The sequence below is a fragment of the Limulus polyphemus genome, unplaced genomic scaffold (assembly GCF_000517525.1).
Source record: "Limulus polyphemus unplaced genomic scaffold, Limulus_polyphemus-2.1.2 Scaffold8337, whole genome shotgun sequence".
In the NCBI taxonomy this organism is placed as follows: Eukaryota; Metazoa; Arthropoda; class Merostomata; order Xiphosura; family Limulidae; genus Limulus; species Limulus polyphemus.
In genome coordinates this window covers 17,140-31,041 of record NW_013673947.1, presented here as the reverse complement: position 1 = coordinate 31,041, position 13,902 = coordinate 17,140, and the positions used below count along the sequence as shown (strand labels likewise).

Here is a 13,902-nt window from a genome sequence, read left to right as displayed (position 1 = left end):
TACAGATTAAAGGTAGTTACTGAGTCAATGTGTGTCTTGACTTTAATAGTAATTACTGCGTCAATGTGTGTCTTGACTTTAAAGGTAGTTACTGCGTCAATGTGTGTCTTGACTTTAAAGGTAGTTACTGAGTCAATGTGTGTCTTGACTTTAAAGGTAGTTACTGAGTCAATGTGTGTCTTGACTTTAAAGGTAGTTACTGCGTCAATGTGTGTCTTGACTTTAAAGGTAGTTACTGTGTCAATCAAAGTTTTTATTGTGGACAAGTTTAATGTGCAACTATACTTATTTTCAGTAAAATACTAAATAACACTTGAATGGAAATAAAACATCAATAAAATCTAAAATTGGACATACTTACTGTGTCAATAAAACAGTAACATTACTGTAAATACTTACAGCATTAATAAAACAGTAACTACTGTAAATACTTACTGTGGTAGTAAATCAGTAACATTACTGTAAATACTTAACATGTTAATAAATCAGTAACATTACTGTAAATACTTAACATGTTAATAAATCAGCAACATTACTGTAAGTACTTACTGTGTTAATAAATCAGTAACATAAAAACTGAATATACTATGCCATTAAATCAGTAACATTAGTGTAAATATTTATTGTGTCAATAAATCAGTAATATTACTGTAAGTACTTATGTGTTAATAAATCAGTAACATTACTGTCAATATCTATTGTGTTAATAAATCAGTAACATTACTGTAAATATTTATTGTGTTAATAAATCAGTAACCTAACTGTAAATAGTTAACTGTGTCAATAAATCAGTAACATTAGTGTAAATATTTACTGTGTCAATAAATCAGTAACATTACTGTAAGTACTTACTGTGTTAATAAATCAGTAACATTACTGTAAATACTTTCTGTGTTAATAAATTAGTAACATTAACAATGGAGATACTCACTGTGTTAGTAAATCATCTTCTTGTTTTTCATCCCACCCAAGTTCTTTGTACATGCTATCTATTTGTGTTTTAACATATTTCTAAAAAGAAAAATTTAAGCCATTTAACTTGTATATTATTTACTAATTACCAAAAAAATAACTACTTTCAAGAAAAGTGAGCATTAGTCTTGAGTTTGAAAAAAAACAACAAAAAACGACTGTGTATGTCCATTTCCATTAAATATGACATCTTGTATTTGCATAATTTGCAACATTTACAGTAATTTCACTTTTTTCCCTCATGTATTTACATGTAATGATACTTGTACTTGAACTGTTGACAAATGAAACATTTGAAAGCTACAATCAAAGTCAAAGAAAGATGTACTGACACAAAAGTGCTAATATTTTTGTCATGCACAAATGTATTTTTGATTTCAATAGTTTGAGAAATCTTAGTTCTTACACAACTACTAGTTCCATGTTTTGTTTAAAAGCAGCTAAAGGTTACTAGATATTTGCACTAATGGTTATTTTCTATTATAATGTATTTATTTCAGATGACAATACTTCTGTCTGTAATGGTATAATACCACAAATTACTACCAATACTTATTAAGTATTTTTAGACTGAGTTACAAGCACATACACTGATGAAAATAAATATGACTGTTGTGAGAGAAATAATAAAAATTAATGCTACTGCACCAAAAGCTTTATTTCAACAACACAAAGGTAAACCCTGGTATTAGGCTTTCAACAATAACTTTTGCTCTAACTATAAGTTCCTGGTTCTAAACGTTTCCAGCTCTAACTAAAAGCTTCTGTTACTCAATGTTTCTAGCTCTAGCAACAAGCTTCTGGCTCTCAACGTTTTAAGCTCTAAATCTAACTACTAGCTCAACTCTAACTAAAAATTTCTGTTTGTTAATATTTTTAGCTTTAACTGCAATCTAAAGTTTAAGATATTTAATCTATAAGCCATACCTTCCATTTTCCATAGACACTACTTCGACATAGCATGGAATTGAGATAAGAAAATGAACTCAGTACAGCTGCCCAGGGGATATATTCTTTTTCATTATTCAGGTAGAGAGTGGTGTTTAGTGCCAACTCATAAGGCACCACACTAACCCTAGAATCATAGGTGACAGCTTAAACCACATCAAATGATAACAGAAAAAAAGGAAACATAATATCATGATATGAAAAGAAGCTTTTGGGAATTATTGATAGTACCTGCTATTTTTTAAAGTTACTTTTCAATAACATAATTTTGTATAAAATGAAACTGTAAACAAACAAAAGCAGAAAGATAAGAAAATATGTTAAACTAGCACAAGATAATGAGATACAGGGCAGAATAGCAAAGAAAATAATGATATAGAAGCTATCATATAGCCCAAGATCATCATTCTAAAAACATAAAGGCTACGGTTGAGAAAACAAGAGACTTTTATGAACTAAGAGTAGGAAATAACGACATTTTCAAATCATGGGTACAAGGTAGAAAACAGACATTTTGAAAACCCAAGCCACAGGAAAGAAAATAAGGAACATTTTCAAACCAAGGATACAGAGCAGAAAACAAGAAATATTATGAAAAAACAGGTGATAGGGTAAAATACATTTTAAAAGATATAAAAGTTCAACCAAAAGAACAAGAATTGTTTTAGACTTTCAGAGGTTACAGGTAAACAAAAAAAGGGAAACACTGTATGAAAGGTAGAAAGCAAGGTGAAATGAAAATGTTGGAAGCACAAAAGGTGTTGGTTTAAATAAAAGAAATAACTTGTAAGATATGTATGAAAATCTTACCTAGCCAAGTTCATTGCATCATTAATTATTTGGGCCCTGTTTATGACATGGATGGCCTGAAATGTATATGTTTAGAATTAGTTGCAAGAAAAAATAACATTTTTTCTTTAAAAACAACAATTTTTGAGTTAAGATTACTAAACAATATTCAACAACAGAATATTAACAGATAATGCTGTTGGCTATTTATTTTGTTCTTTTTCTAGTAAAATTAATATTAATGTTTTAAAACACCTGTCTATTAATCAATCTCTGTTAGCTCCACCTGTCTCTGAATAAGTGAACGTGTAGTTTACAACACTGGTTCATGAAGATAAATCTTCCAGGAAACTAATTCAAAACTACTTTCACACAACCGAGTTATTCAACTTTCTATTCTAGGAAAGTAGTTTTGAATTTTATTCATTTTTTCGAGTATTTATGTTCGAGTTCTCAGTCCAAGGTTTATTAGCTCAGAGGAATTCCAGCAGACTGGAATATATACAAGAAATCAGAGTTGGCTCAGACAGGCCACAATCAAATAAAATATATTAGACTCAATTCAGACACACCAGAAGCAATTAAAAAAACTCACTGTCAGTTTAAGCAAGTCACAATCAGATCTCAGAAATCAGAGTCAACTCAAACATACCAAAGTCAACTTGAAATACAGAATATTTTTAGATAGACTACAGTAAACTAGACAATATAAAGTAATGTGTTACAGATCACACCATGACTCAGACAGATCATAGTAAACTTGAAAATTATAAAATTAATGCGATTCAAATCATACATAATCATAAGGAGATGTAGATCATAGTTGGGCTTACACTAAACAACACCAGACAGATCTAGATCAGACCAGGATCTTAACACTTCATCTGGTACTGGTAGGTCTTATAATGTGATGTAGATCATAGTTAGGCTTACACTAAACGACACCAGACAGATCTAGATCAGATTAGGATCTTAACACTTCATCTGGTACTGGTAGGTCTCATAATGTGATGTAGATCATAGTTAGGCTTACACTAAACGAACACCAGACAGATCTAGATCAGATTAGGATCTTAACACTTCATCTGGTACTGGTAGGTCTCATAATGTGATGTAGATCATAGTTAGGCTTACACTAAACAACACCAGACAGATTTAGATCAGATTAGGATCTTAACACTTCATCTACAAATCATACAATATCATAAGGAGATGTAGATCATAGTTGGGCTTACACTAAACAACACCAGACAGATCTAGATCAGATTAGGATCTTAACACATCAACTACTAGAGGTAGGTCTCATAAGGTGATTCAGATCGTAGTCGGGCTTACACTAAACAAAACTGATCTTAATACTTCCACTAACCCTCTGCTACACATGAATAAGGGGTTTATAAAGTCCTATTGTCAATGTTATGTGTGGGATAAGTTGGAATTATTACCTTTAAGGTACCACTGACCCTTAAAGAGAACCCTCAATATTTCAAAAATCACACTTTTCAAATTTTCTTAAATCAAAAGTTTAACCCTTTTTTTCTTGATAAATAACTCATTTTTGTCTTAAGTACTTTACTAATCAACCTGTAGTAAGTGATTAAAAACTAAAAGTCTAGTTTGTTTTCATTCCGTTTCCACTTCATCATTAAAGTCAATATCAACATGAAATTTAGCACACTTGTTGATATTACACTCTTCTATAGCTGGATTTTTTTAACTAAAAAATCCTTACCAATTGTCTTGTTATGAGTATAACTACCACTAATGAAGGCATTAATTACAATTAATTGCCCATAGCTCGTTAACATTGCAGAAAATTTGGAAAGTTTTTAATGCCAGCTACAAAGGTGTGTATCATTGTTCACATTTTTTTGTATCATTCCTAAATAAAGTTATGGTGTTAAAACAGGTTATGTTATGTATTTCTTTATCCCTGCTGGAACAATTATGTATATGACATACGTAACTGAAATATACTTTATTACGTATATGACTGTAAGTGTACTTTATTACATATATGACTGAAAGTGTACTTTCAAGATTATAAGAAGTGTTTAACATTGTTTCCTCAACATGTACGTTAACCCAGTTTTAATTTAAGTGTTTTCTCAGCATGTAAGTTTGTCAAGTTTTAATTTAACAGTGTTTCCTCAGTGTGTAAATTTACCAAGTTTTAATTTATGTGTTTCCTCAGCATGTAAGTTTGCCCAGTTTTAATTTAACAGCATTTCCTCTGTGTAAGTTTGCCCAGTTTTAATTTAACATTGTTTCCTCAGTGTAAATTTACCAAGTTTTAATTTATGTGTTTCCTCAGCATGTAATTTTGCCCAGTTTTAATTTAACATTGTTTCCTCAGTGTGTAAATTTACCAAGTTTTAATTTAACAGTGTTTCCTCAACATGTAAGTTTCCCCAGTTTTAATTTAACATTGTTTCCTCAGTGTGTAAATTTACCAAGTTTTAATTTAACAGTGTTTCCTCAGTGTTTAAGTTTGCCCAGTTTTAATTTAACAGCGTTTCCTCAGTATGTAAGTTTGCCTAGTTTTAATTTAACATTGTTTCCTCAGTGTGTAAATTTACCAAGTTTTAATTTAACAGCGTTTCCTCAGTGTATAAATTTACCCAGTTTTAATTTAACATTGTTTCCTCAGTGTGTTAATTTACCAAGTTTTAATGGTCAGTGCTACCTTAACTTAGCAACAAATAAGAATAAATAAATCTTTATTTTTGACATTATAGGTGTCTATAGTTTAACACTGACTTGATGATCTTCTACAAGTTGGTTGATGATAAGCTTCCAGTTCTGGATGTCATAATTTACTCTGTAATATCCCACTTCTTGTACATTTACCACTAGCCATTGGTTAGGTCCTGCAAGGTTCTCTAACTTGCCTATAAGTTAAACATATACTTTTACTTTATATTTATATATATTATGAAAGATTATAAACAACTCAGTTATATGCATAATTTAAATGCATTTCGATAAAACTAAAAACAATAAAAATTACACTACTCACTAGTGTCTGTAAATATAATATATAAATAACACGAACTATTCATTAATGTCTGTGTAGACAGAATTTAACTAATAAGTATTCAGAGTATTGAAACCGCATGAACTATTTATTATTGTCTGTAAATAGTTAAAATAGTATAAAAACTGCGTGGGCAGACGTAAGTGAATATATTTTTCTTTAATCAGCGTATATCCAAATAGTTTTGATTAGCTGTAATCTAAAAAATTACCGTTCGTTTTATGAAGCCACAGACGGGTAGTAGTATTTTTCCAGTTTCTTTCCTTTGAGTCCGTGTAAGTTACTGGTACCTCCCACTTGGTGTCGCTGCAAAAAAAAAAAATGTCTTTTTTTACAGAATAAAGAAAAATGATTAACTGTTACTCTGTTGCAATTATTTCTTCTACTTAGGCCCGGCATGGCCAGGTGGTTAGGGCGCTCGACTCGCAATCTGCGAGTCGCGGGTTCGAATCCCCGTCACACCAAACATGCTCGCCCTTTCAGCCGTGGGGGCGATATAATGTGACGGTCAATCCCACTATTCGTTGGTAAAAGAGTAGCCCAAGAGTTGGCGGTGGGTGGTGATGACTAGCTGCTTTCCCACTGCTAAATTAGGGACGGCTAGTGCAGATAGCCCTCGTGTAGCTTTGCGCGAAATTAAAAAAAACAAATCTTCTACTTAAATTAACTGACTAAATTTAAAATAAAAACAAATACAGAAATAAATGCTATCTTAAAGAAACAGTTATAAAGCAAGTTGTATGAATGAAATATTTCGATCTCAGTGAAATAGAAATACTACATATCAAATTGCCACCAAAGTTCACCATCTTAACCCTCTATAGGCTAAATCACTTTATACCGGAATATCACTAAACTCCACAATCATAACTCTGTGTGGGAAATGAATGCTTCCTACCGGACTATCAACAAATTCCGTTATATTAACCCTCTGTGGACTAGGAATGCTTCATAACAATCTATCACCAAACTCAACCATCTTAACCCTCAGTGGACTAGGAATGCTTTATACCAGTCTATTACAAACCTTGACCATCTTAACCCTCTGTGGACTAGGAATGCTTCATACCAAACTATTACCAAACTCGACCATGTTAACTCTCTGTGGACTAGGAATGCTTCATTCAACACTATCACCAAGTTCGACCATCTGAACTCTCTGTGGACTAGAAATGTTTCGCACCAAAATATGGCCCAAATGCATCTGAACATTGATGTATTTATCAACAGATATTAAACATTTCATTTCCTTAAAAAGCTATTATAACCATTTGGAAGACGGAAATGTGTTTTTACTAAAAATTTGTTGTTGGGTTAATGTTGCATTATTCGAACGTTAGCAGCCAAGACAAAAAGTTTAGAAATAACTTTCTGTACGAACCTGATGCTGTTGTTTCCTTGATTTTCTAAGAGAAAACGATTCTGAGTAATAGTTGCAATGCCTTGCCTATAGTCACGTGTCACTGTAAGTAGTGGATATCCGGTTTGTAAGGTCCAAGAATCCATAACTGTTTTGACGTTAATTCTGTCTTCTTCCTTGACAACATTTTGGACCTTCAGGTCAAAGAAATAACAGTCATTATTTGTATTCAGCAACATACATAGACCACTTTGGTCTAACTTAGCATTATTAACAGCCAAAATAGTTTGAATATTTACGAAACAAAGCATAGATTTTCAAGTATAATGTTTAATGTATTATGTTTATGGAATAAAATAATTTGATCAAAAATATGAAATGTTGGGCGTGGTGTTCGTGTTCTGGACTGTAGATCCGAGGCTCCATTTTCGCCACAAAAAGTTTGAATAAACATAAACAACCTAATACTTTCACATCATTTTACAAATCTGTAATAACAGCTAATAGTCTAAGTGTTATCAGGAAGTCCTTCATTATAGTGTTTGTTCTCAACAAAGTGCCCACTATAGCTTTAACTATATAAAGTCTCCATTCAAAGCGCCCGCTTTAACTTAAGGTATATAAAGTCTCCACAGGAAGCGCCCGCTTTCGCTTTAAGTATATAAAGTCTCCACCCAAGGCGCCCGCTTTAGCTATAAGTATAAAGCCTCCATCCAAAGTGCCCGCTATAGCTATAAGTATAGTCTCCGTCCAAAGTGCCCGCTATAGCTATAAGTATAAAGTCTCCGTACAAAGTGTCCGCTATAACTATAAGTATAAAGTCTCCGTACAAAGTGCCTGCTATAGGTATAAGTATAAAGTATCTGTACAAAGTGCCCGCTAGAGCTATAAGTATAAAGTATCCGTACAAAGTGCCCGTTAGAGCTATAAGTATAAAGCCTCCGTACAAAGTGTTCGCTATAACTATAAGTATAAAGTAAAGTCAAGACACACATTGATGCAGTAACTACCTTTAAAGTCAAGACACACATTGACGCAGTAACTACCTTTAAAGTCAAGACACACATTGACTCAGTAACTACCTTTAAAGTCAAGACACACATTGACTCAGTAACTACCTTTAAAGTCAAGACACACATTGACTCAGTAACTACCTTTAAAGTCAAGACACACATTGACTCAGTAATTAGCTTGGATATTTATTTACTATTACATTACTATGGGTATTTCTCAAAAATTATATCCATTTAAAGCCACTAAAGAAAATCTGACAGTAAAACTAAGAGCTATACAAGAAACTGCAAGACATGTTACCTGTTCTTTTTCAATAGGAGTGTTGAAAGATGAGAAGGAATTTTTGACTAAATAATCCCAAGAACCTATAGATGACCCATATCTGCAACAAAGAAACACTTTGCTATCATGAAACACAATAATAAATATGTATTTTAAAATGGCAAATAAAAACTATTTTCTATGTCTAAACATGCTTGGTAGTTTTGCAAGCCATACACCATATATGGCACACTTGTAAATAACTCCCGAAGGCAGACCGTACCCTATACGCCGAATCAGCAGTCAATGGGTTGATCACAAGTTGAAAGTTCTTTCTAGATGTATAATATGGATGTACAATATAAAGGTAGTTATCCTCTAACTAAGAATGTAAAATTTGGATGTTTAATATATCAGGATTTATACTTTAACTAGGGATGATTTGGTTTGTTTCAAATTTTGCACAATGCTACATAAGGGCTATCTGCTCTAGCCGTCCCTAATTTAGCAGTGAAAGACTAGAAGGAAGGCAACTAGTCCTCACCACCCTCTGCCAACTCTTGAGTACTCTTTTACAAACAAATAGTGAGATTGACTATCACATTACAATGCCCCCACAACTGAAAGGGTGAGCATGTTTGGAGGGAAGGGAATTCGAATCCATGACCCTCAGATTGCAATTCAAGTGCCCTAACCACCTGGCCGTGCCGGGCCTTAACCAAGGATGTAAAATATACATGTACAAGATACTGGTTACTAAATAAGTGTTTGTTTGTTTGAAGTTAAGTACAAAGCTATACAATGGGCTATCTGTGCTCTGCCCACCAGGGGTATCGAAACCCAGTTTCAAGTGTTGTAAATCCAAAGACATACCACTGGGGGGCTTCTAAATAAGAATGTTATCGCTCCATTCACAGAACCCTCTAACCTAAGATGCAATATATGGATGTGTAATATAGTTATCTTAGAACCATGTAAGGATGAGAAATATCCCAGTAATTGCCTCTTCATTTGTAGAACCTTCAAACCAAGGATGGTAATACTCTTTAAATTCTCTATTTGAAACTTGTTGGATTTATATGTGAAGCAAAGTGCTTAATTAATGATTAATGTAAATATCTTTCTTTGTTTAAACAGGACAGGTATTTAGTTTGAAGGTAAAGTTTGATGGAGGTGTTCAGGAATATGTTTGTTCCTCTTCGCCCCACACGTGGAGGTGGAACTTTAAAGCCATCATGAAAAAACAAACAAACACTAATTTGTTTGTTTGAGGTTAAAGAGGCAGAGGAAGGCAAAGGGAGGACATTTTGTGTTAAGTTGAGGAGGTCGACGAGCTACCAAACATCGGTGTGTGACTGGAAATTGGTCATGGAAAGAAGAAAAAAGAAGGCACCTTTTCAGGATGGCGGGGAGCTATAGCTCCAATGCCTCAGAATTTGTTGTGGGGGAAATGGGAGAACCCCGAGAAAATTCACTTTCACTGGACAAGCACCAAATGATCTACTTGTCCTCTGAAAAGCAAGACATGTTTATTGTAATGGTTAAACAGATAAAAAGGAAACCCTAATTACTCAGTGCTATTCTTTATTGATCTGTGTTAAGTATAAGGGGCAGCTTTTGGGTCGTGCTGAACACTGAATGTAGTGGCGAGAGAATTTCTTGTTTCTGCTTTTTGGTAATAATTGTGAGTCTTTCTTTTAGGGGAGGATCTAGCTTGCTTTGTGTAAGTAATTAACAGGGGTGTATCTTGGGAGCCTTAGGGTTAGTCTTAAGATCCTATTTTATTGAAACTGTAGCTTCTAAAGAATATTATTTGACCTGTTGTAAGTGACTTGGCATCCATATTTTATGGGTGGTCGTAGGTATGTCTTATAGATTTTTAAAATAGTGGCTAGTTTACAACCTTTATTTTGTTCAGTGATAAATCTTGTGTGTTTAATGCACTTACTAATTGACTCATGAAGTTTTCTTGTGTATTCTGACAATGTAAGTTTTCCATAAAATATTAAATCATGAAATTATAACTTGTCAGCTTTAGATGTGGAGCAAAATGCTTAATGATCAATGGAAACCTTGGAACTTGTTGGCTTCAGATGTGGAGTACAGTACTTTATCAAGCTGTTTATTACCCAATTTGAATAACATGCTGTAACTTGTCTATCTACCTGATTTGATGAAATATGTCAAACATTGATTGACCTAGAGTAATGCGATTAAAGCGGGGAACATTGCCAACTTTGTCTGATCTGTTTAACTTTATGATCTCAAATGCTGCCAAATTGACCTAGAGTAATACGATTAAAGCGAGGAACATTGCCAACTTTGTCTGATCTGTTTAACTTTATGATCTCAAATGCTGCCAAATTGACCTAGAGTAATACGATTAAAGCGAGGAACATTGCCAACTTTGTCTGATCTGTTTAACTTTATGATCTCAAATGCTGCCAAACATGCCTAGTGTAAAAGTCGTTGTTCTTGAGTGTACACAGAAAAAATCAGACATAATTCTTTAAACTTTAGGAATGTTGTCAAATAAAGATGATAATAGAAAATAACGCCATTAAATTTTAGGAATAACATCTCTACTGCATTATATGTCCACATACATTTTCCTCAGTGTGTCCCACTTGCTTCTTAAGATATTAAAAACAATTTCCCGACCAAAGATGTTTCTTGCTACAGCTATGAAGACGTACAACCCATCTTGACGTCTAATTCCCGAGTCCTCAGCTATTGTCCACTCAAGTAATCTACATTGCAAAATAAAGAAAAGTGTCAGTCAAAATTCATATGCCATTTGTATGACTAGTGTAACAATAATGAAGTAAACTAACAATAATTATATATTTGTGAAGTGCAACAAATGTGGTTCTTCTGCAAAACACAAAATGATATGCGTAATGATATTGATATCAAAAAGTGTAAAAATAACAGAAATACATCTAACTGAATACCCCACAATATTGTTAACAGAACTACCAAACACAATGTTCACCTCAGCTTACTCTTTAACTGAATTTATCATATACCACAGTTACTATGAAAGATCTCTCCAGTGTCTAGATTACTAAGTTTGGTCAGAAAATACATATTATATCACTATGATTATAAATACTTTGAATAAAAAAGGCAATCCTTTTTGTAAAAAATAAATAAATAGTAGGAGAGAAGTCACCTGGAAAGGAGCCAAAGTTCACGGGCACAAGCCAGAGCTCTAAGCTGCTTATTTTTCTCTATAGGATTTTCTTCTGCCAGATATTGCTTCCAAAGAATGTCCCAAGCTTTCTGTCCACCATGTTTAACCCCAGTACAGTAAACTATGCTTCTTATATTTGGAGAAATACTGCTTGAAGAAATAATAGGAAATACAATGACAGTGGTAAGATATGATAATGTAAAAGCAGGATTACCTGTTACACTAATGGAATGGATTACTCATTATTATTACAATATTATCCCAGAATATTTAAATGCATTTATATTTAGTTAAATTTTTACACACTCACAAAGTGCTACTAACTGACTGCTCACATTGTTTTGTTGTCTGGATTCTCTACCCAACTCTGAAATTTCGCTTGTGCCGATGTTATACAGTCAGGATGGTCCATACTACACGCCCAATTGAGAATGTTGATTCGATTGTACCTATATGGTTGCAAAACAAATGTTAGTTCCCAGATTTAGCACTGTTGACTTAAAGAATTTCTGTATAAGACATTGTAATGTTCCTATGTCTTGACTTTAAAGGTAGCTACTGCGTCAATGTGTGTCTTGACTTTAAAGGTAGTTACTGCGTCAATGTGTGTCTTGACTTTAAAGGTAGTTACTGCGTCAATGTGTGTCTTGACTTTAAAGGTAGTTACTGAGTCAATGTGTGTCTTGACTTTAAAGGGGATATTTCTGTACTATTATTATTATAGTAATGTAATAGTAAATAAATATTCAAGCAATAATAATAGTACAGAAATACCCATAGTAATGTAATAGTAAATAAATATCCAAGCTATAATAATAGTACAGAAATATTCATAGCACAATAATAATAAATATATATGTATATACATACCATAGTAATGTAATAGTAAATAAATATCCAAGCTATAATAATAGTACAGAAATATCCATAGCACAATAATAATAAATATATATGTATATACATACCATAGTAATAGTAAATAAATATCCAAACTATAATAATTATAAATAAATATCCATAGCACAATAATAGTAAATATATATACATAGCACAGTAATAGAAAAGAAATATTCATAATACAGTTATAGATATGAAGTATTCATGGTACAGTTATAGATATGAAGTATTCATGGTACAGTTATAGATATGAAGTATTCATGGTACAATAACAGGTAGGAAGTATTCATGGTACAGTTATAGATGTGAAGTATTCATGGTACAGTTATAAATATACAGTATTCATGGTACAGTTATAGATGAGAAGTATTCATGGTACAGTTATAAATATACAGTATTCATGGTACAGTTATAAATATACAGTATTCATGGTACAGTTATAGATATGAAGTATTCATGGTATAGTTATGGATGTGAAGTATTCATGGTATAGTTATAGATGTGGAGTATTCATGGTACAGTTATAGATGTGAAGTATTCATGGTACAGTTAGAGATGCGATGTATTCGTGGTACAGTTATAGATATAAAGTATTCATGGTACAGTTATAGATGTGAAGTATTCATGGTACAGTTATAGATGTGAAGCATTCATGGTACAGTTATAAATATATGAATATAGATATGAAGTATTCAAGTATTCATGGTACAGTTAAAACAACACCAATTTATCAAATGAAGATCAGTAATCACTTTTAAACAAATACTAATTAAATTAGCATCCAGATCTCAGTGTTTTCAACAAATGTGTAAAGTTGTTAATGAGGTTATAACTCTTATTTTTGTTATTTTGATGTAGATAAAGGAGTTTTATGAAAAAAAGAAGGATAATATTGGTCCTGCTCATCGGGCTTTTCTGCAATCCATCGAGGAAGTTGAAGCTAATATGCACTGGATGAGAGATAATTTTGATGATATCAAAAACTGGCTGGAGAAAGTTGTTTAGTCATTTTGGCAAATTTTATGAAATTTATAAAATATGAAACTTTTATCACTTATTAAACATATGCTGTTAAAGTAACCCTATAACACAGTTTACGTTATTAAAGTAGCCCCGTGACAAACATAGTTTACTGAGGGATATTCTGTCTCTTTAAAAAGCAAAATGAGTAACTTAGAAAAATTGGAACCCCTTCTTTTGGGAATCTCCCAAAATGACTGGAGGTGCTTAAGATGTTTATTTTCTCACTCTTCTAAAACTTACGATACAGGTAGAGAAGCTTTCCTGTGATGTATAGCTGAACTACGAAGGTTTTCCTGTGATGTATAGCTGAACTAGGGAGGCTTTCCTATCATGTATACCTGAACTAGGAAGGCTTTCCTGTTACGCATAGCTGAACTAAGAAGGCTTTCCTGTGATGTATAGCTG

The 13,902-nt window shown here is 32.8% G+C and overlaps 1 protein-coding gene across 1 annotated transcript in view; it reads right to left on the bottom strand.

Annotated features, from left to right (window-relative positions):
* Window positions 1-910: 910 nt before the first annotated feature.
* Window positions 911-13,902, bottom strand: part of LOC106475275 (aminopeptidase N-like) — a gene marked incomplete at its 5' end in the record, with an annotated part of 28,611 nt that continues 15,619 nt past the window's right edge. The window contains 6 exons of the mRNA XM_013935971.2: window positions 911-1,011; window positions 1,900-2,047; window positions 2,731-2,786; window positions 5,470-5,600; window positions 5,958-6,052; window positions 7,128-7,300. Coding sequence (XP_013791425.2) covers window positions 928-1,011; window positions 1,900-2,047; window positions 2,731-2,786; window positions 5,470-5,600; window positions 5,958-6,052; window positions 7,128-7,300 — 687 coding nt within the window. The remainder of the gene's footprint in view (window positions 1,012-1,899; window positions 2,048-2,730; window positions 2,787-5,469; window positions 5,601-5,957; window positions 6,053-7,127; window positions 7,301-13,902) is intronic.